At 40.8% G+C, this 27,844-nt stretch overlaps 1 protein-coding gene across 6 annotated transcripts in view; it reads left to right on the top strand.

The window, feature by feature from the left end:
• LCLAT1 (lysocardiolipin acyltransferase 1) overlaps positions 1 to 27,844 on the top strand; it is a 185,314-nt gene extending 157,470 nt beyond the window's left edge. For all 6 annotated transcript variants that reach the window (XM_045447260.1, XM_045447259.1, XM_045447261.1 and 3 more), the window contains exon 6: positions 23,867 to 27,844. In XM_045447260.1, coding sequence (XP_045303216.1) covers positions 23,867 to 24,369 — 503 coding nt within the window. In that variant the 3' untranslated portion in view covers positions 24,370 to 27,844. The remainder of the gene's footprint in view (positions 1 to 23,866) is intronic.

Genomic DNA, 27,844 nt, shown 5'->3' with positions numbered 1-27,844 from the left:
GACATAATACAAATATACAGTGTCTACATGCACTAATTCAACATAGCCATATCTTGTGTGGCAGGATTTTTTTCACCATTAGACTTTGTTACATGTCAATCTCTCCATATTAAAAAAAGTTTTAATTTACCAATTCTGTTTTCTTCCCCCCTTTATTTTTAGTAATTACATTTTATTTAGTTTTCTTTAATGAACCGAGTGGTGGTAAATAAATCATGTGCAAGGGAGAGCAATACATTATAATTAGGATTCCATTATCATTTAATTAGGCATTCCATTATTGAATTGGTGTCTCTGGCTTCTCCTGGTCTCTGACTAATCCTGAAACAAATTCTTTTTTGTGGACAAATACTAGCTTGTAATAATTAGAGTATTCATCTAAGCTAAGGCTTTTCATTAAATCTCTTTCTGATTAAGATAGCTCCCCAAGTACAGACTGATTTAATTTAATGTGATTTATCCACTTGTGTATCAAGGTCTGGTAGAAATTGTTTTTAACACCAGAAGATTAGGAATATTAAAATCATCTTGATATTCACAGATCTCTCAAGTATTTAAGGCCTTGCTATTTGAATTGTTCTGTCCACCAGGTCTGATGTCCCTGCTAAATTCTAGTGGATCACAAGTGCTGGAAGGGGCCACCACTGAAAATAGTACACTGATTCTATTTCATATCAAAATACTGAGCTTAGAGTTAGGACACTGTTGTATTCCTCAGGTTTGGAAATCAGTTTTCATTCCAGTTAGCTGGTTCAATATATCAAATGTGCCTTTTCTGTTTTACCAGAACTTCACTGTTAACTAGAAACAAGCAGACCATCTATAAATATCCTTAATTAAGGGCCTCCATGAACATGAATGCAACTATTTTTTTTTAACTACTTGGGACTCCTTCTTGCTTCCTTACCTTTTACCTTTCTTCTGCTTTTCCTCTGTTTTTCAATGATGAACATTTAATAGATATTAAATATTGAATTTAATTTTGTTTGGGGTCAGTTTACTTCTTTCTTAACCATTTCTCTTCAACATTCCCCCATACTTTATTATGGGATCTGTCTACTTCCTTCTTAACTATTTTCCTCCCACATTCCCCCATACTTCATTGAAGTCTAACCTGACCACTCAGTCTTATACTTTTAGCCTTTTTCTTCTGACTCCTGTGTTCAGCTTATTTTTGGTTTTTCAGTCCTTCCTCCTTTCCTATTGTGTGACCAGAAGCAAGCCTGCATTTTTGTCTGCATGTGAATAGGACTACAGCTACGGGAACTAATCAGATGAAGCCAAAACATATCTAATCTGTTACCAAAAAAAGATCCTGAAAATACTCTTTTGTGATATCAAGAAAGTCCATTATGAAGCAAACTAAATTTGTTCCAATCATAATTTCACTCCAGTTTTTGGAAATCCTAGGGAAAGGGGAGTGTGTGTGTGCGCGCGCGCGTGTCCACATTCTCAGTGGAGGTGAGAGGGAGTGCCATGAGAGGAAAAGAAAGGCATTCTGTATCCTAAACTTTCTGAGGTCCCATTCGCAGCCTGTCCCTTCAGGTCTCAGCTTCCTGAGAGTGGCTCATCCTTCCCTTCCAACTCCCCTCTGCCCCAGTGAGCTATTCTCCATTTGAACACAGTGGCACAGAGAACCCAGCCAGTTGGGCTGGGGTGCTTGGAGTCAGGACTGGAAACTGAGGGGTCTTAGACTGAGTCCAGTAAGATTCTTCACAGGTCGGCATGGTTTGAAAGGCTCTAAGCAGCTCAGCAGCGGCAAAAGGTGCTTGTCTGAGTGAGCAGAGGGAGGTGGTTGATGAACCATGTAACAGACAGACCACATGAACCCACAGGATGCTAAACTGTGATGAAATACTGTGGTCATTGACGAAGAACCCCCCCCCATAAGCGATCAAAGTAGAAACGGGGGTGCCATGCAAGTACAGCACCAAGTACTAGTTTCAGAGGAACGTCTGGGCTGATAGAATTGCCAGCTCTGAGAGTTTTTCAAGCTGGTAGGAACCCAAGTGGCTCATGGACAGAAATTAAAAACCAGCACAGTAGAGAATTACAAAGCTTTCTTTGGGGAGGTTGGTGCTTCTATTTCAAGACGTATTTTTGAGAATTGATTAGGAAACAAATACTTCCACAGTAATAGCTCAATTAAGGAAGAGGCTGCATTCCAGCATGCTTAACGAAACATCTTGTGTTATCAGAGAGAAATGATGCAGAAAGCACTCAGCACTGCATTCTGAATTTCAGCTTAAAAAAAAGCATATATTTAACATTATCAAATATGCCATCAACTAGAAAATATCCATCTGGGAGTTTGAAGGTAGTGGGAGAGGGCGAATATCAAACTCACTTAGCTCTTCAAACGTGCAACAGGCACCTGTCCACACTGGATAGGTTAGATCGCTAGCGCCTATCCTTGTGGCTCCCTGTAGAAATCCTGCAGTTGGCTCCTTTGACCTAGTGTTACCACACACCTGACCTTGACTTCCCAATAGATCACTGAAATTATCCCAGGTTGCCCACTAACTCATAGAGAACTCACGAACACCAGTGCTTGTGACAGTAAGAGAGCAGTGATCACACAAATAGGCATAGAGGATGGCAAGAGCAGAGTGTCTGATGTTCACAGATGAACAGAAGCATACATTCTCATCTTCCTTCTCTCCTGTGGTTTGGAGGGCCATTGATCACAAGGACTCTCTGGTGGCGGTCTCATGGCGCCTCTCTCTCCAGCAGGCTGTGAGTCAGGGCTCTATTCTCAGGTGCTCCTCCATGCATAAATACACCTGAGAGGGAAGCTCAGCTCAGTTTCTCTTTTTCAGCTTATTCAGCGAGCAGTATTTGCCGAGCACATTGAGGAATCACCAGGGAAGGTCAGTGAATAGACAAAAATTACTACCCTGTGGCACTTTTAGCAGGAGAAAAAGACAGTAAACAAGTAAAATACGTGGTACGTCAGAGGATGATAAAGCCTGTAGAGCAAAGTAAATCCGGAATGAGGGAAGCCTGCCATTTTAAATAGGGTACTTGGGCCTCCCCGAAAAGGTAAATTTGACAGAAGAACATCTCAGGTACAGAAACAGCACAGGTCCCGAGATGGGAGTGTGCCTGGTGTACTCAAAGAAGGACCCAAAACTCTGTGTGGCCCAAGCAGAGTGAGCCAGGGGCATGATCCTCGTAAATGAGGACAGAAAGGTAATAGGCTGCCAGGTAACACACAGCTTTATGGAGCGTCAAGTGCGGGAAGGACTCTGGTCTTCTGTCTCAGTGGGTGGTCTGCCTGTTGGGGTGAGGGGACAAATGAGGGTGTTACAGTGCAGTGACTAACATTAAAAGGATTACTCCGTTTTCTCCTGTTAGGGTGAAAAAGTCTGTAGGGGGAAGGTGGGCAAACAGGGAAACCAATTAGAAGGGTATTTGCAATAATCCAGGTGAGAGAGGGGGGCTTAGGGTAAAATCAGTGAGGTGATAAGAACTGGCTGGATCCTGGGTATCTTTTAAGGTAGAACAGGCAGGACATTCGGACCGATTGGGTGTGGAGCTTACGAACAGATGAAACATCGTTGGCTGCGAGGTTATTGGCCTGAACTGGAGGAAGGACAGTTTGGCCTTTGAGGCAAAAAAATGTGGGAAGCACAGCTTTGGGGGAAAAGACCAGGAAGAAGTTAGTTTAGACGATGTTAGACTTGAGGTACTAATTAGACATATAAAAGGAGATGTGAAGTTAAGAGTCAAATATGTGAGTCTGCAAGGGCGGGAGACAGGCTGACAATACAGATTTGGGAGGCATTAGCACACATTTGGAATTTAAAGCTCCAAGACTGGACGAGGTCACCTAGGGAAGGAATGCAGAGAAAGAAGAGTAAAACCCAAGTCTGGAGGAGCTCCAGTATTTAGAGATCAGCCTGCAGTATTTAGAGATCAGACTTAAGAGTGACCGGTGAGGCCGGAAAAGCACCAAGAGTAATGTGGGCGGGAAGCCAAGTAAAAAGGTCTTTCAAGGAGGGAGGGACTTATTGGATCTCGTTCTATGAAGGTCACCAGTGACCTTGATGGGAATGGTTTTGGTAGAGTGATGACAGCAGGATTCAAGAGAGAAATGAGAGAGGAGGATTGAAGACAGTATAAACAAGTTTAGCTGTGTAGGCAAGCAGAGAAATGAGTGGTAGCTGGAAGGAGATGGGCATCAAGTGAATGATGGGAGAACTTATGAGCATGTTAATGAGCTAATGATGAGGAAGAAGGGGGGGACTGACCAATTAAAGGTGGAATTGACGTAGGAGAGCGGGGAGATTGCTGGAGCAGAATCATCAAGTAGACAAGAGGGGAGAAGATCGAACACATAGGGGAAGGCATTGGCTGTCAACACAAGTGTGTACAGATCATCCATACAAAGCAGAGAAGGCAAAGTAAGTACGTGGACTTACGTGCCCACTTAGGTGGGGAGATGGAGTGGTAAGAGCCTGTGGAAGTTTCTTATTTATTTCCTGGGAGAAACAGGATGAGAATGAGAGATGGCGAGGAAGTAGTGAAGCTTTAAGAGAAAAGCAAAGGCATGAAGCACTCACATCTGGGCAGATGGGACACAGAATGGACTACAGAGATACATAGGATTGCCAAACAGCACTGAGGGCCCACTTCTGCATAACAATCCGGAATCTACCAAGGACTCCCACTCGTCTCCGTTCCCAGCCAAAAAATCAAATAAAATAACGCCCACCAGAACATGTACCCATCTAATAAGCTCAAATGAATTTCTGGGCAAAGGAGAATCAGCAAACTCAGAAACCTTTAGCTGCGGGAGTGGTACCATAAATGGGTGAAGTGAAAGGAGATAAACCTTCAGAACTGGGCCTTCCAGTTCACTTGCGTTGATTTGCTTTGTGGAGGTATGGTGGAGAATTTTTACCAGGAAAAGAATGAGAACTTCTATGTCAGGAGGACAAAAACCAGATTACTTTCTGGTAAAGTCTCAAGACTGATTGAATGGTTAAGACTTCTTGAAATCCACTCATAACAAAATATTAAGCAGTCATTGAAAAGGACTGAAGGGAGACCTTTCCCTGTGTACCAGAGGTGGAGGGGGCACTGGGTTACAGAGCAGGTGTGCCCTCCACAGTCTGCCCAGGCCTGGCCTCATCTACAGCCACCGGGCAAGAGTCAGCAAAGCTATGCAAGGTCATTTTGACACAAGTGTCATGCTGTGTGCACAGCTGAGAGAGAATGCTGCCGTTGAGTTGCTGTGGGTTGTGAAAGGATTGTCCTTTTGAATGGTGGGGGAGGGAGGATCCGCTAGGGGAGGGGGAAGGTTAGAGGGGGTATGTAGAACTAGTTCCCAAATGTTTTGTAAGTTTCTGTGTCATAGCATTAAAAGCAGAAGTACATACTCCCAAATCTGAAGAGATTAGATGCTGTACTGTTACTCTAATATTGAAGGGCCCAAGGATGGAGGTGTGTGTGTGTGTGTGTGTGTGTGTGTGTGTGTGTGTGTGTGTATTTGCTTCATTTGATAAACCTGCCACTGTGGTAATCTAATGAATTAGAAATATCTGCTCCTAAAAAATATTGATCTCAAGACACATTGTCTTCTGTTTATCTTGTTATCTTTATTATTTTCTTTGTCAATCCTAATTGAATTATCTGACTTTTTCAGGAGCACATTGATTTGATCTTTTTCCTTTCTAGATAGCAGCAAGAAAACATGTTAGGTATTATTTGTTGACCTGAAAGAAATTATGATAGTAGAAATTTTAAAACATCGGGTTGTATTTAGAGTAATCTTTTAATTAGGAAATTATATCTTGCATTAGCCAGGAAATGTTGCAAAACAATAATGCAGAGCATATGGATATGTTAATGCTCATTTGAATGAATAGGAAAATGTTCTGCATTCCACAAAATGCTAATACCAAAAAAGTCATTAAAAATTAGTACATGAAAATAAATTTTGGATTTGTTTCAAGCTTTAAATACTTTGTTTTCTAACCTTTTGGTTAGAATCCAACCAGCCTATAGTAAAGCTCCATTTAGACTTTAGCAGATATTACAAATTTGGGATATATTATCACTTTAAGTATTTTTTAGGGCACATATTTGAAAAGCTTTAAAAAAATAACCGCTTTTAGAGGTACAATTTACTTGCTGTAAAACGCAAGTATGTTTTAAGTGTACAAATTAGATGTATTAGATAAATGCACAGTCACATAACTACATTATAGTACAAATTTAGAACATTCCATCACCCCCAAAATTTCTTTCATATGCCCCCCCCCCCCAGCCGCCTTTGCACTCAGACATCTCCCCTGAATTACAGTTGCTAGCAACTGCTTATTTACTGTCACTATGGTTTTGGCTTTTCTAGATTTTTATAGAAGTGGAATTAAGTAGTATGTAGTCTCCTGTGTCGGCCTCTTTCAGCATTTATCAGTTTATTCCTTTTTGTGGCTGAGTAGTATTCTGCTGTATGGAATATACCACAGTTTGTTTACCCACTCATAGGTTGACAGACATTTGGGTTGGCTTCCAGTTTTAGAATATACTATAAAAAATTGAGATGAGCATTTGTGTATAAGCATTTGTGTGGGCTTCTGTTTCCTTGGCAGATACCTACGAGTATGGTTGCTGGGCCACTGCCAAACTCCCTTCAAAGCGGTTGTGCTCTCACATCCCCATCAGCAGTGTTGGAAAATTCCAGTTGTTTGGTGCCCTCACCAAAACCCCATGAAAGCCTTTTAAATTCTGACCATTCTAATAAATGTACAGTGTATCTTACCTTGCAGTGCTTATCTTATTGTGGTTTTAGTTTGTATTTCCCTAATAACTAAAGATGTTTAAGTTGTGTTTCTTGGACTTATATGCCTTTCCTATATGTTCTTTGGAGATGTGTCAAATCCAATCTTTTTACCCATTCGTAAAAATCACATTGTCTTACTATATTGTAAGACTTCTTTATATATTTTGCATAGAAGTCCTTTCTCATATATACAGTTCGCAGATATTTTCTTCCAGTCTGTAGCTTGCCTTTTCATTTCCTTAAGGTTGTCTTCTGAAGAGCCCAAGTGTTTAATTTGATGAAGGAGTGTTTCTCCATTTCTTAATTTTATGTTGTTATTCTTGTCCTAAGAAATTGTTGCTTACCTCAAGTCACAAAGATTTTCTGTGTTTTCTTACAGAAATGTTATAGTTTTAGCCTTTCCACTTAGGCTGGTCATGCATTTTGAGTTGATTTTTGCATATGGTGTGAGGTAAGCATCCGATTTGTTTGCCTTTGCATGTAGACATCCACTTGTTCCAGCACCATTTGTTGAGAAGACCATCTTTTCTCCATTGAGTCACCCAGGCAACTTTGTTGAAAATGAAGTCTGTATGTGGCTCTGTTCCTGGACTTTGCTTTTGCACTGATGTATACATCTAGCCTTCTTTCAGTCCCTCTCTGAACTGTTACAGTGAGTCCAGACATAGGTTAGTGGAAGGCTTCCAGCTTTGTTCTTGTTTTTCAAAATTGTTTTGTTATTCTAGTTCTTTTGCAGATCTTTATAACATTTAAAATCAGTTAATTTACACAAAGCATACTAGGAGTTTTCATGGAGATTGCTTTGAATCTATAGGTCAGTGTGGAGGAGAAATATCTTAATAGTCCATCTTCTAGTATCTCTCCAATTGCTTAGGCCTTTTTCATTTCTATTAGCAATGTTTTACAGTTTGCAGTCTTGCACATATTTTGTTAAGCTTATTTCCAGGTGTTTCATATTTTTGATATACTTAAATGGTATTCTTTAGAATTTGAATTTCCAGTTGTTAATTGCTAGTATGTACAAGTAACTTTTTATGTTGAACTTGCATCCTGGAACTTTGCTAACTCCACTTATTCCAGCAACCTTTTTTGTAGATTCCTAAAGATACTGTACAGTCTTTTATATTGCTTTGAATAAAGATAGTTTTACTTTTTCCTTTTCAATCTCTGTGCCTTTTCTCTTTCTGCCTATTGCAATGATTAGGCATTGCATACCATGTGTGTCATATTAAGTGCTATCATATTAATGTAGGACAGGTATATGCTTTGGTGTTATTTTAGATATGTGGAATGAGAGACCAGGAATATTCTACCTAATAACTTGGGTTAATTTTTCAAACAGCTCTCCCTAACTCCTTGTTGAGCATCTCTGTGCTGGTGAGCTTCTAGCTAGGTCTGGGAAAAAAGGTGAGAACCACTGGTTTTTATCATACATTAAAACTTTAGGTCTTTACATACTGCTTATAAACACTGGAATGTAAAAAACCCAAACCCACTATGAAGTATAGCCTCAGCTGAGTGAATACTGGTGTTGGGAAGTGGTAATAGGTTACTGTACCACATGGCTCTAAGACTCTGGCCATAGCTTTCTCCTTAACCTTAGGGTGCAGACCACCAGATTTCAGCTCCCCCTGCCATCAATCAGGAAGCCTCTACTATGTGTCTGCCATTTCCCTCGCTCATGGTCAGCAGCCCCATCCCCATTGTCCCACTGATGCAGATTTCTATAAATAGGACACTTTGTATTCTAGCACTAGTAAGACTTTACTTATGTACCCTTCAAAAACATTCCCGCCCTCATCCTGGTGTATGAAGGTAGTGGGATTAACTGAGGAAGTAGGCTGAGTTAGAAGGCAGGCCGGCTGCTGTCTCCAGTCTAGCCGAGCACCTAACAGCCTAATCTCAGTCCTTAATGACATCTACCAAGATGCCAAGACCCTATTTCAAAATCAGGTCACATTTGAAGTTCCAGTAGAAGTGAGCTTTCAGGAAGACACGACTCATCCCACTACATATACTTATTTGCTTCCCTCATACATTGTTATTCTCACAGTTTAAATTTCAGGATTGGTAGTTACATATCCAGATGTTGACTTTCCATATGTCTGTAACTAAATGTTTTTAAGTTTATTTATTTTGAGAGAGAGAGAATGAGCAGGAGAGGGGCAGAGAGAGAGAGAGAGAGAGAGAGAGAGAGGAAGAGAATCCCAAGCAAGCTCCGTGCTGTCAGTGCTGAGACTGATGCAGGGCTCAATCCTACAAACCACAAGATCATGATCTGAGCCAAAATCGGATGCCCAGCCTACTGAGCCACCCAGGCGCTCCTATAACTAAATTTTATTTATTTTTATTTTTATTGAAGTATAGTTGCCACATAATGGTATGTTAGTTTCAAGTGTACAATAGTGATTTGACAGTTCCATACATTACGCTGTGCTCACCACAAGTGTAGCTACCAGCTGTCACCGTATAGCGCTATGACAGTACCATTGATATTCCAGTATATTCAGTATCCAGTACCAGTATATTCCCTATGCCGTACCTTATATTCCCATGACTTAGTTCATTTCACACCTGAAAGCCTGTATCAGCCAGTCCCCTTCCCCCATTTTGCCCATCCTTGATCCCCCTCCCCCTGATAATCATGAGTTCTATATTTTTAGGTCTGTTGCTTTTTTGTTTATTTGTTTTGTTTTTTAGATTCCACATATAAGTGAAATTATGTCTCTCTTTGACTTATTTCACTTAGCATAATACACTCCAGGTCCATCCTTGTCATGAATGGCAAGATCTCCCTTTTTTTTTTTTTTTTTTTATGGCTGAGTAATCTCTCTCACGCATGTGCGCGTGCGCGCGCACACACACACACACACACACACACACTATATCTTTATCCATTCGTCTATTGATGAACATTTAGGTTACTTCCATATCTTGGCTCTTGTAAGTGATAATACAGTAAACATAGGAGTGTGCATATCTTTTAAAAACTAGCATTTTCACTTTCTTTGGGTAAATACCCAGTAGTGGAATTACTGAATCATGTTATTATTACTTTCAAGTTTTTGAAGAACCTTCATACTGTTTTTCCACAGTGGTTGTACCAATTTACATTCTCACCAGCAGAGCATGAGTGTTCCTTTTTCTCCACATCCTCACCAACACTGGTTGTTTCTTGTGTTTTTTATTTTAACCATTCTGACAGGTGTGTGAGGTGATAGCTCATTGCAGTTTTGACATTTCCCTCATGAGGAATGTGTTTATAACGAACTTTAAACAGAAAGTTTAAAGTTATTATTCCAATGACTGATTTTATGCCAATTCATAGGAGTTGATCCTTAGCGGGGAGCCCTTTTCTCTGTCTACATCCTGTGTCCTGATGACTGTTTTCAAAGAAAGAAACTGCTCCTTAATAAACGGTCTTTAGTGGCCCCCAGTCCTGATTCCACTCCTCTGCAGCTCAAATGGAATATAGTCACTTACTAAACAAGTGGGCTAGATTATCAGCCCTGACCTCTGCTTTCTGATGAAACTGGACAAAGTTTACTAGAAAATAAACTCACCCTTAATTTTCCTCCCCATCCCCAGTCTCCATTGATTCTTTGGAGAGTATTCCTTTGAGAAATAGGTCAACACTAAGGAAGTTCTCGTTGAAGTTTGGGGAATATTTAGAAGAATCTTTGATCCTGTCTACTCTAAGGCATAAAATACAAAGAAAGAACATTGGTATATGGAATATTCCCTCCCTCATGTTAACAGTTGAGTCTAGAGTCTATGGGATGCAAACAAATGAGTTTTCTGCCTGGCAGAGCACATAGCAAGGCAGTTATTCAAAACTAAGAATTATGAGTCTGTAGGTGTAGACTGCCACCTGGATGGTATTCTGATCAAAAGGCTTAGGACTGTTTGGGTTCATGTCTAATTCTGTGTTATGTTAGCCATTTGTCTTTGAGATTCATCCACATATAATTTTTAAAAGAAATAAAGAAGTACAAAAAGGAAAACAACATGCAAAAAGAAAAATGTAACCTCTTTTGGCCGGAAGTTATCAAAATGGTATACGATGTTGTTATCAGTAGGTCTGCTCTGTTCTTTGAGACACATCCTCTGACCTACGTAAACTTGATTTGCTTTTTCTTATTGTTTTAAACTTCAAAAGATGCTCCATATACTATATAAGAAAAGAGCCTGCTGTTCTTTTGCCATCTTGGAAGCACCTGAGACTTTTGTCCTTTGGTTGAGCTACACACAGCCTGATTCTTTATCCTCTCAGTAAAAAAGAAGTTACAGTCCTGTCAGATTATCCCTTCATCCCATGGTGGCACCCTTTGCACAAATGAAGAACTGGACATAAGACGACCTGCATTTGAGAGTTCGTCATTTGAAGTTTGGAGTGGTCCCCCGGATTGATCCATTTTCTTCACCACCACCACCGCCACCTCGCTTTGTACTTTGCCTTACAGGACTCATTAAAACAAAATACAAACACAAGAAAGAACAAATTATGACTAGTTTGAATAAAGAAGTCAAGGCTATGAAGTATTTTCCCTGGTGGCATATTTAATTTGGTTGTTTGAGAGAACATCGTATGAGCAGGTGGCGGTGGGTTGAAGAAGTGGGAAACAGCCTTCAAAAGAGGCATAGCCCTTCACTCAGAAAGATCTCCCCACATACCTTCCATCGCCCAGAGGGTCTTGTGGATTAATAAGCCCCTACTGTAGAATGAATGCATACAACTGTGGTTGGATCAGTCCTGATTGATGAAGAAAACCTTGTTTTACTGAGATCTCCGAATCTTAGACTGCAGTCAAGCTTACTGAATGGGAATTCGGACTCTTAAATGATTGAAAACAAGGAAATTTATTTCTTAGATCATCCAAGGAGAAAGTGTGTCACGGGGGTGTGGCACAAGCCTAAGGCAGTTTGGTGAGACCTTTGAGGACCCGAGTGGCTCCCCTTGCGGAGTCCAGGGCAAGGATCAAACTCACCTGCAACCAGAGGCCTTCACCTTCTACTTTGTTGCCTTCCTCTTGAAAACAGCAACTTACCCTACACCCCATTAATAATACCCCATATCCTCAGCCAAACTTCCTTTCCCTCTTAGAGGAGAAAAAGATGAAATCGCAGAGAAGACTCTGTAGTCACATTAGGCTTTGCTTTGGGAACTTTTTTTTTTTTTTTAATTTTTTTTTTTTTCCAATGTTTATTTATTTTTGGGACAGAGAGAGACAGAGCATGAACAGGGGAGGGTCAGAGAGAGAGGGAGACACAGAATCGGAAACAGGCTCCAGGCTCTGAGCCATCAACCCAGAGCCCGACGCGGGGCTCGAACTCACGGACCGTGAGATCGTGACCTGGCTGAAGTCGGACGCTTAACCGACTGCGCCACCCAGGCGCCCCTAGGGAACTTTTTTTTTTTTTTTTTTTTTTAAGTTGAGCTATACTGTTACTAGCAAAAATTTTTTTTAAGATTTACAAGATTGCAACTTAGATACTCCACTGTATTTTAGATAGCTATCAAAAATGGGTGGTAGGGCATAGCTTGAGACTGGGTGGGTCCATCAATGAAACATTTCAGGAATGCATAACAGAATTTTATAGAAGGTCATCATTTAGACTTTATATCAAACCATAACAAAGCTCTTACTCAGAACATGTGTGTGATTGTGCTTCAAAGATGGAAATAATAATAGTACAAGGTTAAAAGAAACTTGAATAGAAACATCAAGACCTTTCATTTGCATAGAATTGGTTTCTTTACATTACTAGACCACCTTTATAAACTGGCTGACAGGTCCTCCTTCTCTGGGTTTTGGTAGCCCTCCAAGAGAAGCATTATTGATTGCAGATGAGGGGCCTGAGGCTCAGGAAGGTTAAGTAACTTGCTCAAGGCCACATGGTTAATAAATCACTGTGCCTAGGTATAAAACCAGGTCAGTTTGACTCCGTAGCTCCTGTTTTTAATATGCAGTTCTTAGGAGGTAGAAAAGGGTAGCGGAAAGGCTTTGAGTCAAACAGGCAGTTAGTCAAACTAATTGCTGACTAACTGATCTTCAGCAAGTGACTTAACTTCTCTGTGCCTCAGTTTCTACAACTACAAAAGAGGGATGATGTCACAAAGGTTGTTAAAGATCGTATTTTAGGGGCTCCTGGGTGGCTCAGTCAGTTAAGCAACCGACTTCTGCTCAGGTCACGATCACACGGTTTGTGGGTTCAAGCCCCGCGTTGGGCTCTGTGCTAACAGCTCAGAGCTTGGAGCCTGCTTCAAGTTCTCTGTCTCCCTTTGTCTCTGCTCCTCCCCTGCTCGTGCTCTGTATCTCTCTCTCAAAATAAACATTAAAAATTTGTTTTTAAAAAAGATCCTATTTTAAAGTGACTGTATCCTGTTAAGCTCCACGAGGGCAGCGATCTTTTTGTCCACCAGTGTGACCCCTAAGCCTACAGCTGTGTCTGGCACAGTGAAGATGTGCTCAAAAGAGAGCTTGTTGAATTCAAAATCCTGGCACTTAGTAGTCATTCAATAAATAGTAATATCCCAGGGCTCCTGGATGGCTCAGTCGGTTAAGTGGCCAACTTTGTCCCAGGTCATGATCTCCTGGTTCGTGGGTTCAAGCCCCGCAGCAGGCTCTGTGCTGACAGCCCAGAGCCTGGAGCCTGCTTCGGATTCTGTGTCTCCCTCTTTCTCTGCCTCTCCCTTGCTCATGCGTTCGTTCTCTCTCTCTCTCTCTCAAAAATAAAAACGTTTAAAAAATTTTTTAGAAATAAATAAATAATAATGTCCCAAATGCATTACTAGTCACCTTCAACCCTAACACCAGAGCGAGGGGACTAAATAATGTGTGGTCTCTGATCTCATTGAATTTGAAGACCAGCAAATGAGTAGAGAGGATGCATGTGCTGACACTACTGATCTTTTCATCTGTTACTGATGCATGTCTAGCAGTTTGGAAACATCTAAACAACTTTGTAACGACGAATTATATGTCGTCAATGCTCTGGTTTTTCACACTGCATTTTGATGGTCTTCTCTCAACAGCGTTTTAGCACAAATATTTCTTTTGAAGAGTAATGAGCAGAGTTTAAGTTTTTCAAAGACTATGCAAAATACCTTCATGTCATCAACACCACCCTCTACAGATAAACAAGTGTAAGTGGCTGTTGTGCTTAACAGGTCCTGGGATGAATTTGGAACTCGGATTCTTGTCCTTTTACTTCCTAGCTCATTTTGCTGTTCTGTTCCTGGCTGTCCATTTTTGCTTTGTAATTTCTACACTAAAATCCCCGTGATTGAGAAGACGTGGCACCAGAGTATAGCTGCTGGGTTGGCCTGCCTAGAAAATTAGCACCTGTGCCCTTTGTCCTGATCACACAGTAGTGCCAGAATAGTTTGCATTTCTGGTGAAAATAGACTCAATAATGATATTGGATGGCTTTTGAATTGACCACAGAATTTTATCAGGCACGTCTCTAGTATTGTGGTACATTTGCACAAGCACACTCTGCTCTAGTTTGTATATGTGTAAGAGCGATTTTATCATGTGTACATTCCCATAATTCTTTTCATCTCTTCCATATTTATGATGGTTTCCTCTGCTATCTGTAATCTTAAATTTGCCTCTCTCTTTTTTCCCCTTAATCACATTCATAGAGTTTAGTAGTTTATGGATCTTGTTAAATAACCAACTTTTGTACTTCTTTATTCTTTCACTATCTCCTAGTTTTCTTTCATTAATTATTGCTTTTTATCTGTAGTAATTTTTTCCACTATATTTCCCTTTGTATTCTCCCCCCACCCCCACTTCCCCACCACCACCACCCAGTTTCCAAGCTTAGTAATTTCTTTCTCTTTTTCCTTTTTCCTCTTTAATAATGAAGCATTTATTGTTGACTACGGCCTTCACTATATCCATTGATTCCATTTTTCATTCTTTTTTAAGGAGTTCATAATTTTCCTTTTGATTTTGTCTTTGATCCAAGGGTTATCTAAAAGTGCTCTGTTAAAGGAGGACATCATATTTTATTTTTTTATGGGATTTTGATGTAAGGATGTGGCTTTTAATATCTTAACTTTTACAAAATAGGTTTAAATATTCTTATTGCCAAGCAAGTAATCCTATTTATTGGTGTTCCACGGATACACCCCTCTAAAATATTTTTGAAAGACCTATAGACCTATATAATCTTATTAAACCAAATTTATCAATAGTTATTCAGTTCTTTCATGTGATTGGTTATTATTGGAGTGACCTATTATGGAGGACACTGAAGCCTACACTATAATTTTTAATTCCCTTTGCATTTCTCATATTTTCCTTTTAATATTTAACACCTACTTTGGTTCATACAGATGTTTGGCTATTATTTTCTTTAACAAAGAAAAAGTTTAATCTTAACCATAGATGCTTACAAAGATACTTGATAAACCTTAAGCCATTCCTAATAAAAACTAGAACAAAATAGAACTAATAACATACACTAGTGTTTTACCAAAACTCAACAGCAGTGATCTAATGCACTAAAATCCACACCGTAAAGTCAGAACTATCCTTTTTATTAGTAAGTAAATGCTAATGAAGGCACTAAGAAAAGACTACCTTGGGATGCCTGGGGGGGCTCAGTCGGTTAAGCCTCTTGACTATTGATTTTCGGCTCATTACTTTAAGGTTTGTGAGTTGAGGCAGGCTCTGTGCTGACAGTGCAAAGCCTGCTTGGGATTCTCTTTCTTCCTCTCTGTTCCTCCCCCGCTTGTGCTCTCTCAAATAAATAAACTTAAAAAATTAAAGACTACCTTAAAGATGAGAAAATTGAACATGAAACGGTTTTTGCAGCTGATAGAAAATCTAGAAAGTCAAAAAGAATGTAGAAAAAAAGGAAACAATTTAATAAGAAAATTTGTTAAGACGGCTGCATATAAATGTACAGCAAACGATTTCTCGCTAGCAGTAACTGCCTAAAAGCAGAAGTGGGACCACATATTCCATTCATAATCACAGCAAAAATTCTTAAATTACTTAGGAATAAATTTTAAAAGCCACAGAAGCTGTGTGAAGAAAACGAAAATCTTATGGAAAGACCTAAAATAAGTTTTGAACAAATGGAAAAGCATACTTTTTTCTTAGAGAAAAAAACAATATTAAAGGGTCAGATCTTTCAAAGTTACAATGTAAATATAATGCAAATGAAATTTCTGAAGAAGTTCGGTGGGGGGGCGGGGAGGGTTGTTATTTTAGAATGGAATTAAATGCTCTCAAGTTTACATTGCAAAACAGTTACCAGCAGGAATCAAGTACAATGTGAAAAAGAAAACAGGCAGATTTGCTTTACCAAAGATACGTCACTAGGGAAATCAATGTGGTCTTGGAACCAGAATAAACACAGATAGCGCAGAAGAGAGGAGGGAGACTAGATGTTTATATATTTGAGAGTTTAACATGTGACTGAGTTGGTATTTCCAAACTATAGAGAAAGAGGAGTCATTTAATAAAAGATGCTAGAAAAACCGATGTCTACTGAAAGAAAATTAAATTATAAAATTAAATGGAAAAAATGTTTTTCATCTTGCAGAAAAATATAGAATATACATACGGTCTAGGAACAGGGGAGATAAATAGGAATCCAAAAGCTATAATAGAAAAATGAACTTATATAGACACACACACACAATTATTGGAAAAGTTGCTATAAATGGCATAGATCATGGATTGTGTACGAATATTTGCAACAAAAAAATGCAGAGGATTAATAATCCATGATGAAGAAGAAGGTTTGCAAATTTGACTGAAAAAGAGACAAACAACAGAGGAACTGGCTAAAAGAAACACTGCTTTCACAGAGCAGCAAATCCAACAAAATCGATTCATTGTGGTCAGGGAAACACTAGTGACCAGCTGATGAAACCAGTGTGAAAGATTCACCACTTAGGATAGAGGGTAGAGTTCTTACAAACCAGAAGATAAACAACTGAATTTTCAAAACAGTCAAGGATATGACCAGTATTTACATCCAATGGAGTTTTTAACCTAATCAAAGACATACAAATTAAAACAAAAATGATACAGTTTGCAACTTAATAAAAATTATAATACCAAGCATTATAAGTAAAAGTGTGAAAAGCACGATCCTATGATCCTATGTTTCTCGGGTTTTAACTGAACATTGTAGAGGTCATTTACCCATATTTAGCAAAAAGTGTTAAGGTGTTCATATTCTTTGATCCAGCAATTTATGGAATTTATTCTAGAAAATCACCATCATTAGTTATATAATGATCAATTTAAATGTAGTTTATGTGGGAACACCTTAAATATCTGAAAAACAAAGGAATTTTTAAGATTTCTACACAAGCAAATATTATGCACCCATAAAATGACATCTTAGAAAATCTTTAATGGCACGAATGGAAAAATGAATGAAAAAACAAGTTATGAAACAGTATGTATAGTATGGTCCTATTTGTTAAATGTTTACAGATCTCTTTTTTCAGGACATACATTTTATATACTTATGTATGTATATGTCTATATGTATGTGAGTCTGTCCTCACCAAGTATACACTATTCTGATCTTGCCTTAAATGATCTATTAATACACCAATATTGTAAATTGTGGGAAATGTCAACATGTTTTCATTCTATCTAGAAAATGAAACTTGTTTTAAAGACTCAGAGAAGCAGTGTCTATTGGACAACAGATTGTCAAAACTGAAAAAATTTCATACATTTATACAAAACACCAAAGCTAAACAGATTTAGGATAGGAATGTGAAAATATAGGTCCCTGAAATTATCTGTAGGAACCAAATTCAGTTTGGATAAGCAAAATTGTTCACAAATACACAATTTTTTATTTCACCTTTCCAGGTGAAAGTTGATTTTTTTAAGTATTTATTTTGAGAGAGAGAAAGTGTGTGTGTGTTGAACGGGGGTGGACCAGAGAGAGAATTCAAAGCCAACTCAGCACAGAGCCCGTCATGGGGCTGGAACTCACGAACTGTGAGATCATGACCCAAGCTGATATCAGGAATCAGACACTTAGCAGACTGAGCCACCCAGGTGCCCCTAAAAGTTGATTTTTAAGCATAGGATGGTTCTTTCTTAGAAAAAGAGGAGGTACTAATTTTGATTTCTAAGAAAGTAAAAGCAAGATGGGGCAGGTCAACAATGCTAGAGCACTGACCATCACTTTGATTCTGAATGCCAGCAGAGGATTAATATCTACACTTCCCAGAGAATGTCTAAGGATGAGTTGGTAGAGATGGAGAGAAATGTGTATCCAAAGGGGAATTAGGGCCTCCCTCTAGAGCCAAGGTCAGTCTCCTCAACAGTTTTGCTTCTGTGCTATGGGAGAGGCGTGACTGCAATCAGAGGATAAACCACAAGGTGTGCTAGAGCCCACTTGGAACCTCTCCCAGAGGAAGAGGAAGTCTAGAGGAAGGAAGGAAGGCCGAGGGTAGCAGCCTAAACCTAAACTCCCTTCAGGTGCTCTAAGTGGTCACTCCACCTGGAGGAATAGTGACAGGAATCTGAGCAGATCCCACAGGCCAGGACCTTCTCTGAGTACTTTACAGGTCTTACGTAGTGGATCCTCACAAAACCCTAGGAGGGTAGGCACTGTTATTATCTGCACATACAGAGGAGGCTTATGGTTAACAAGCTAAGCCCGGAGAGCTGGTGAGACGTAGGATCAGAAGCTGCCTGCCTCTACTTTTCATTCCTTAAGTAACTACTCAACTTATACAAAAGCAAAATGAATAATGTTCTCAGTGGGAAGTAGTATTTTCTGTAAGAAAATGGTACTGAGTCCCAATGCCACTTTTAGTGGGTTTGTGCATGCCCTTTTATTTTGAAGCTGAAAGTTGTCTTATTAGTGTCTTTAGTCTAAGTCTATCTAAATCTGTCTGTTCAAAGCCATTCTTCAAAGTGTTCTGACTAGTGCCAATTTGTCACGCTCATTATTAGCCATGTACTATTATATGTCAGTGTTAAAGTGCCACAGTGAATGATTGTCAAGTTACTAAATCCAACTTTTATCATCTTGGAGTAATTTTTTTTTTTAATCTGAAAAACAGTGCACAAAACCAGCAGCCTCAGCATTTTAACACAAATGCATCTTAGATGACAAGCTACTTTATTTAAAAGTCTCCAATATAGGGGCGCCTGGGTGGCTCAATCGGTTAAGCGGCCGACTTCAGCTCAGATCATGATCTCACCGTCTGAGTTCGAGCCCCGCGTCGGGCTCTGTGCTGACAGCTCAGAGCCTGGAGCCTGTTTCAGATTCTGTGTCTCCCTCTCTCTGACCTTCCCCCATTCATGCACTGTCTCTCTCTGTCTCAAAAATAAATAAATGTTAAAAAAAATTTTTTTTAATAAAAAAATAAAAAATAAAAGTCTCCAATATATATAGTTAGATTTATGGATTTAGATCTGAGTAATAGAATATAGGCTTATATTTTTTTTCATTTTTTTTTAAGTTTATTCATTTTTGAGAGAGAGAGACAGAGCCTGAGTGGAGGAAGGGCAGAAAGAGAGAAACACAGAATGTGAAGCAGGCTCCAGGCTCTGAGGTGTCAGCACAGAGCCCAACGTGGGGCTCGAATTCACAGATTGCAAGATGGTGACCCAAGATGAAGTCAGATGCTTAACTGACTGAGCCACCCTGGTGTTCCAGCTTACATGTGTTTTTAATTTTTAAAAAAGTATTAAGGTGAAATCCAAAATAGATTGTACTTTTGTATATTCTCCATGTATTTTAAAGTAGAATGGGGAAAGAATAAAGTTGATAACTGAAATTTCAGACCATCTTGGGTTAAAAAAAAAAAAAAAGTTTGTATTTCTGTTGTTCTGCCACTGAACTGTATAGATGGATGTGTTCTTCAGCAGCTATGGGCAGACCAGGATTTCTTCACCCAACTCTTTCATTTGAAACATAAACTTGTCTCACTCCCAGTGAGCTTTTCATATTGAATAGGACTCTTGTAATCATCATGGGCTCAACTTGACATGCGTGGAGACACTCCCTGCTGCATATTACATTTATAAATTCCAGTCATATCTTTTAAACCTCTGTTGGTTACTTAAACCTGACTGATGTATTAAATATTCCCTCAGTCTCAGCCTTAGACTAAAAATTAAGATTTGAAGTACTAAGTGTCCTGTTCTTCCAGGAGAGGAAAAGAAACATTTATGGGCCCACATTAGTGTGGTTGTTCTAACAGAGTAGTAGCTTTACATAATAATAATAATAATAATAATAATAATAATAATAATAATAATAATAGTTTGAAACTTTCCAGAAGACACAGTATCAGCAACAGAACAGATTATTTTCTAAGCGCCATACAGACAGATGGCAGGTGGCTAGATAGTTGAGATTACAACCCTAGATGCTATCTAAAAAGCAATGAGATCTTTTAAAAATGGATATTACTGATGGCAGCCATCTTAATTTGCATATTTTAAAGTATGTTGTTTTCATACCAAAAGCTTTAAAGGCTGTATAAATCCTTTGCACTTGAAGGAACTTTATCTATTATTGCATTATTTTAGCCCTATTACAAGCTGATACATGTAATGAAGGCACATTTCAACTTTTGAATATGCATTTTGTTATTGTCACTTTGGAACGAAGCATGCCCCTCGAGTCTGCTAACCCTCACCTGTTACCTTCTGGGAGGAAACTAACAGGTCCAGTAGTAATGGCTGCTCTAGGCTTAGAGGCCAGGAGGTCTTGATAGGATGTCAGTGAAAAGTAAGCTCCTCTGTTAGTGATAAAGGGTTGTGTGTGGCTTTGGGTTATCTGGAGACAAGAAACTTACTATAAAGTTTACGAAGTATGAAGGTACCTCAGGGTGTAAAAGCCTTTCTCCATCTCCTCTCTTGCTCTGGCTTTAATGCGCTTCTGAGTCTCTGTGATTCTTTTTTTAAAAATTTTTTTAACGTTTATTTTTATTTTTGAGACAGAGAGAGACAGAGCACGAGTGGGGGAGGGACAGAGAGAGAGGGAGACACAGAATCCGAAGCAGGCTCCAGGCTCTGAGCCATCAGCCCAGAGCCCGACGCGGGGCTTGAACTCACGGACCGCGAGATGGTGACCTGGCTGAAGTCGGACGCTTAACCGACTGTGCCACCCAGGCGCCCCTGAGTCTCTGTGATTCTTAAGGATCCAGTGCAGCTCAAGGGAAATGAGAAGCAAGGTATAAGCCGGCTCTTCTCCCTTCCCCAGTTCTCCTGCTCACTCAATGTTAGCAGCTAACATTTATTGAGTACTTACTATATATACTTTTGACCCTATTTTTGTGTTTTTATATGTATTAGCTCATTTAATGCTCTCAACAACCCTGTGAAGTAGTTTGTAGATACAGGAACTAAGCTACAGAGACAAGTAATTAGTCAGTAAGAGTCAGAGCTAGGATTTGAGCCCCAACGGTCTCCTTCCCCAGCTCTCCGTGCTCTACACAGCAGGGTTTCTAGAATTTTTCACTTAGGAACATTTCTGTAAGTGCTACCAACACAGTCTTAAAACTTGCCGTTTGTACAGTGAACAGACAGGTGTTTGCATACACGCCCTTCTCCACGGGTTGCCCAGAAGAAATAGAAAGCAAGGGCACTTTAGTTTCTTACTAGTACGGCCTGTCCTTTTGATACCAGTTTGTGAGCATGAAGGGCCACGTGTGGAAGGAAGGCGGGCTCGTAGGAGCCCCCTGCTCAGGAGGAGCCCTGTGAAGTGGTTTGGGGTGACTGAGGATGGTGGCAGCTGCTGGGGAAGGCCGTGGATGAGTGAGGCTGAGGAGACTGGCAACCTTTTCAGGGCAGGGTGTGGGCAGGTGAAGCAGAAATGTTGACTGATTGCAGGGGAGTTTTGAAAGTAAGTGAAATGCGCACCCGGTTCTGAATAAGAGGCTAAGCGGCATGACAAGTGACAAAATGTGTCCTGTTATTTTCCCGTCGTGAGATGAAGTGGACCCCCCGCTGGAGTCAAAAAGGTCCAGCCTCGCCTTTTTTTGTAGGCGTTCTGATCCAACTCCACCAGAGCCGTCCTGCGCGGGCCTTCCATCCCCCTCCGCTCTCCTATCAACAATGCTCAGCATCCCTAAAACACTGTCCTCCAATTTTGAATCTAAGCCTTGTTGACATAGGTATTTTCATTTTCTAGACCACAGTCCTAATTAAGGGCTGATTATATCTATCAGACACTTAGGAAACCAGACTGCAAGCCAGTCCTTATCCTGAAGTAAATCACAGAGTAAAGGAGACAGTAGACATTTATGGAAGACCTAATCATTAAAAAAGCAAGGAGAACAACCTCTAATAGTAAGGTCAATGGGAAGGGTAAACATAAGGGTGAGGTAAGGTGGGAAGTTGCTTTGTGTCTTGTTCATATTGGGGTAAAACTTAAATGCTATGAAGTGCATGGGTCTTAAATGCACACAGTTGAGTATATTCCACACCCTAATCAAGATCCAGAGTGTTTCGGCCACCTACAACACTTCCTTGTGCTCCTTGCCGATCAGTTCTCACCCCCGTGGCAGCCACTGTTTGGATTTCTATTCCCACAGATTAATTTTGCCTGCATCATACATTTCTGTAATGAATCAAAGCCCAGATCCAAGGGCTCTCACTGAAGAGGGCATGGTATGCAAGAAAGCAACATTCAGAGATTGTGCACCAACATGCTGTGTGCATTGGGCAAAAAGCTTAACCTCTCTGGCCCTTGTATACAGGATTCAAGTAGGCGATCCTCATGTTTCTTTAAGGATTTACTACTCCTGCTTACATTTCTAATCTCAGAGACACCACCATCCACTCAGTACCCTGAGCCAGAACACAGGAGCTCATTCCACCTTATCCTCCCACATCCAGTTGACCGACCGCTCTTATCGTGTCAGCTCTCTTGTAATTTTTTTAGACATGTCACTTCCTTTGGCCCCTACCTCACTGTCATTTCTTGCCTTGTCATGACCATCAAATTACTCTTACTACCTCTCTTGCCTGTGGTCCTCTCCAGACCATCCTTGTCACTGCCCCCAAGGTAATCATTGCCAAAATGAAACACATTCTCATCCCTTCTCTGTTGATAATCATTAAGTGCTTCTCCACCATCTAAGGTGCTTCTCTGTCGCTTACAGAATGGAGTTCACATTCTCAAGTTTGACAGTTGAAGGCCTTTACCAGATGCCTCCAGTGTACTTGTGAGCCCCTTAGCCCCACTATGCTCTCTGGGCCCACTGCACCTGCCTGGCCAGCTCCTTCCCCTCCTTCTCCTTCCCTATTAGGGCACTGTTTATGCAGCTGTCTCCCTGATTCTCTTATGAACTCTTGAGTGAGATTAGAGATTATGTGTTCGTGTTCTCTCTCTCTCTCTCTCTCTCTCTCTCTCTCTTTCTCCCCCCCCCCCCCAGCATCTGGCATGTGACTTTGCTAAAAACACTTAACCCCAAAGTAATTAATCAGGAGACTGCTAAGGATGATGGTGTCCTGGCAGGGTCTCACTTGGACTTCAAGCTGATATGGTTTTAAAAAATAGAAAAATCACATAAAAAATGTTAAAAATTAAAAAAATTAAAAATCATATGGAAGTTTTCATGCATTTCTGACCACTTCACTAAGTCTAATTCTGAGTGTTTCTTTCCAGTACTATCATAGCAATAATGAGTTAAAGGTAAGAAATTCTGTGTTTTTATTTGGAGAGAAGGTATATTAATAAGAGGTATCAAAGCAGTGACTCCCCCTGGTATAAAAGGGCTAATCCTTTTATTTCTACCTCAAACCTGACTTAATGTGCTTATCCATTTAGTTCTAGAATGACAGGTTACTCTTTCTGTGAAGATAATTTCTTTCTAAAGGTTTTGGTGGTGATTAGCAAACAGATAAAAGACTAAAAATGACGGGTAAATTTATTGACCCAAATGCCTAGAAACACCAGTATTTAAATAGCCCTTTTTGTTCACCGTGGCTCTCTCTGTCCCGATTCCACCCCCACCCCCACCCCCGTTTTTGGTTCTGCCTTGTGGTTTGCATCAGCGTTACTACCCCCATTGATCATCACTCAGTCTGTATTCTCATCTTTTCCAAAACCTAGGGAAGAACCTTGATGCCGTCCACGACATCACAGTGGCCTACCCTCACAACATTCCTCAGACAGAGAAGCACCTTCTCTACGGCGACTTTCCCAAGGAGATCCACTTCCACGTGCACCGCTACCCAGTGGACACTCTCCCCGCCTCCAGGGAGGGCCTCCAGCTCTGGTGCCACAGGCGGTGGGAGGAGAAGGAACAGAGGCTGCGCTCCTTCTACCAAGGGGAGAAGAGCTTTCACTTCACCGGCCGCACCGTAATTCCACCTTGCAAGTCTGAGCTGAGGGTCTTTGCGGTCAAACTGCTCTCTATACTTTATTGGACCCTGTTCAGCCCTGCAATGTGCCTCCTCATGTATTTGTACAGTCCTGTTCGGTGGTATTTTATCATCACCGTTGTTGTCTTTGTGCTACAAGAGAGAATATTTGGTGGACTGGAGATCATTGAACTTGCATGTTACCGTTTTTTACACAAGCAGCCACATTTAAATGTAAAAAAAAATGAGTGAGCTCGTAGGGTAACAACCCAAGGGTCTTTTGGAGATGTGTTGAGCCTTTTTAAATGGAGGTGCATTTTTGCATGACTATGTCAGATATTTCTACTACCATCATTATTTGTTAAAGATCTTTTGCACTTAGTTTTGTGGGAAAATATTGCTACACACGATTTTTTTTTTTAAATCTCTGAATGTAATTTCAATACACGAAGCAGGGAGCGATCGCTGTGAAATAACTCGGGCCAGAGTTTTATTAAGCAATCGCCAGGCTGTTAAGGTACACATACACGATTTTCCTACAGGCCCAGTCCTCTTCCCTAACCAATTCCCCAGCCAACTCCCCAGACAAGAAGCAGATCTGGGGCTTAGGAGCACTGGCTCAGATCAAGTGCTGGCACTTGACTGTTGAGGTGAGGGCCCTTCTTCCCAGCTCCCTCCCTCGGCACTGTCCCCACACTCATTTCTACACCAGTCAGACCACTGCAGCCTTCCTTAAGGCCAGAGACCAGAAATCCCTTGCCCTTAAACCAACCATTTCGATAAGAAGCCCTTCATTACTCATAAAACCTTGGCATTTAGCCTTGCACTGACCTAGACATCAGAAGACCACCTGTGCCCTCTTTTCACACGAAGACCTGGACGTGTCTCAGGGAGCAACCACAGGCTCTCCACTTAGAAACCTTGGTGTGAGTTTTTAAAGATAGGAATTAATACAGTTCTTCATTTCTACGTACTCTAGCATGCTCAGTGCGGGGGTCTCTGCTGCTTATTGGCAGGTGTAGCTCTTTCTGCGTAAAAACGATACACATCACATCACTTACCTTTCTAAAGGAACAGCATAGAGAAGGTTCTGTTCTTGGAGTCAGAAATTCTCGAAGTTGTGTCTTTTGAAATATTTCTTTCAAACCTGCCCCCAGAGAGAAAGTTATTGTATTTCTTGTACGTGCATAGGTATCTGTAACATCTGCCACGGAAACAAACAGCACTTGCAGACGGGGCAGTAATGGTTTATCCTAAATTATTCAACCCTCGTAGCCTTGACAAATTTTACTCTTGGAACCAAAATGGTAGCACAAAAATGAACCCCTTTTTAAGGATAACCAGGGCTCGCTCACTCTTTTTAGGCCCAGGCTTCTTTTCAGTAGTAAAATTCAGACCCACTTTTGACCAGTTGTTTGCCTCAGTAGTCCTCGATTTGGAGCCCATGGGGAATCCAGCAAACCAACAGCACCAATCTCCTCTGAGGCAGAAGTGCGGGGTCATGTTCCCCACCCTGCTGGGGCCAGGCACTGTGTTTTTCGTCATAGGACGGGGGTGCTGGTCAGAGGCAGTGAAAAGCATTTAGCTGTTAGCAAACCCGTTTACTTCACCCCTGCCTTGAACCAGCCTCAAAAGCCATTGCTTTATTACTCTTTTGGCATGAATGCCTTCTCCTTAATTACGGCCTCTTTTTGCTCCACAGCGACTTTTAGCCCGACAATTGAAGTGTGCATTGCCGTGAAAGGTGAGCACATCGTGAGCCCAACTTACGGAGGACATTCTTTCAGAGTACAGGTTGCGCGTACGACGCTGTTGACACATCACCTCTCCTGTGCCGCGGAGACACGCACCAGCCTGTATTTATCTGCTCCCCCAAGGCTGTTCTTAATGCTGCCTGGAGCTACTAATTCATTATTATGAACATCTGCTCTAAACCCAGCTGTTGAATCTCCTGGCTTTTTCAGGTGTTTTCTTTTTTAGCTTTTTTTTTTTTTCCCTTAATGAAAGAATTTTCTAATTTAGGTTTCTCTCAGACTTCCTTTTGGTTATATTTGGAAACATAGGAGTTTCACAGTCAGCATCGCATTCACATTGTCCTGGGCGATAGAGAAAAGCTGTGTTTCCTGCCCCACACTTTATACTGCCGCCCGCCGCCCTCTTCCAGCTTCTCATGGCTCCTGGTTTAAGTATAACCTCCATATGAGGCGTGAGATCCGTAAAAGAGGAAATCTTTTTTTTTCTTTCGTAGAAAATGTTTTCCTTTTGATCATAAAAAAATACACATAGAAGATTCAAACTTTGTTTTATCTACCCAAAATTCATACACACTAGAACTGGGGAATAATAGACCTTGTACCTGCTGAATCAGGAATGATAACTTCAAAAAGAAAAAAGCTGCTTCTTGTTGGTTTTTTGGTTTTGGGGGGAGGGGGTCTTTGTGTTTTTGCAACAAGGCATCTTTTAAAATCATAATTATTTGTGTTCCTACATATTGGTCCTTTTCTTTTAAAAAGTGTTCAAGAACTATTCATTTGATGATTTGGAACTCAGAGCTTTGTAAAATTGGTAACAAAACGTCAAGCAGGAAGTAATTGAACTTTGGTGTCGTGATCGGCCTCAGGAATGCACCCCCCCCTTCCCACCCCTCTCCCTGGACTCCACAGCTACTTGTCAGGCTGCATCTACACACCATACCCCACCTCACACCCTCTCAGGCCCTTGAAGGTAAACCCATTGGACCGTGAAACATTTACAGTACTGTCTGTCCAATTTGCTCGATCTTCACTGTTTAGAAGCGTTTTAACTGAAGTGTGGTTTGTGTGGGCCGTGAACCATTGTACTTGAAGTAGGCACCTGCAGGGAAGGGTACCGGCCAGGTCACAGGTTCTAGCAGACCCCGCTGATGAAGCAGGCCGAAGCCATCGTGCAAATCAGCAGAAGCAAGTGGTGAGAGGCGGGAAGAAAACACGGTCAGCGGCCGTAATTTGAAAGTCCTACTAAAACCCTTCCTTGTTTGTTATAACACTAACCCACAGCTTAGGGAGAAATACCAGCTTCCCTTCACGTCACTTTGAAATTCATTCCTTCCTCCTCACCACATCAGGAGTCGGACGTTGGTGGCCAAGCCCGAATTCTGCAGAAAGGGGGCCCTTCTCGTTTCACCCGGGCCGCGACCATGATGCCCCTGTGCACTTCCCTAATCGACACTCTGCTGGAGGGAGCCTGTTGGTAGCCAACTGTTTACATTTCTTTATATAAATAATGTGCTTTCAGTGCCTTAGTTACGGGTCCCTTTCTTTTTCTTGTTCCAGGAATTCTGCAATGTGTTTCTTAGGTAAAAGTCTCTCTTTGCTACTCACTGGGAAGAAAATGGTTTGTAAACACTGGTCACTGTTGTAAACTTTGTGATGACATCCAGAGAGGAGAGCTAGATGCTGAGGTGGCTTTTGCCTTAGAGCTGTTATTTATGCCGTAGGAAACAAAAATGGTCCCGTCACACCATGAGCTTCAGATTGGAGATGACCCAAAAGCCGCCTTGTACCGACCTTAAGTTTTTATTTCAGAAGAGAATCTTGGTTTTGGTAATTTATTTTTTAAAAGATTATGTACAAAACACCAAGTTTTAAAAATAACTCACAGAATGGCCTTAGTTTTCAATGTCCACTGGTATGTTTGTGAGTTGTGTTATCTGTAATTTACATCCCAGAATAAAGTGGAATGAATTAGA

The sequence above is a fragment of the Leopardus geoffroyi genome, chromosome A3 (assembly GCF_018350155.1).
Source record: "Leopardus geoffroyi isolate Oge1 chromosome A3, O.geoffroyi_Oge1_pat1.0, whole genome shotgun sequence".
In the NCBI taxonomy this organism is placed as follows: domain Eukaryota; kingdom Metazoa; phylum Chordata; class Mammalia; order Carnivora; family Felidae; genus Leopardus; species Leopardus geoffroyi.
Note: the sequence above shows the minus strand (reverse complement) of the source record. Positions and strands in the feature narration are given on the sequence as shown.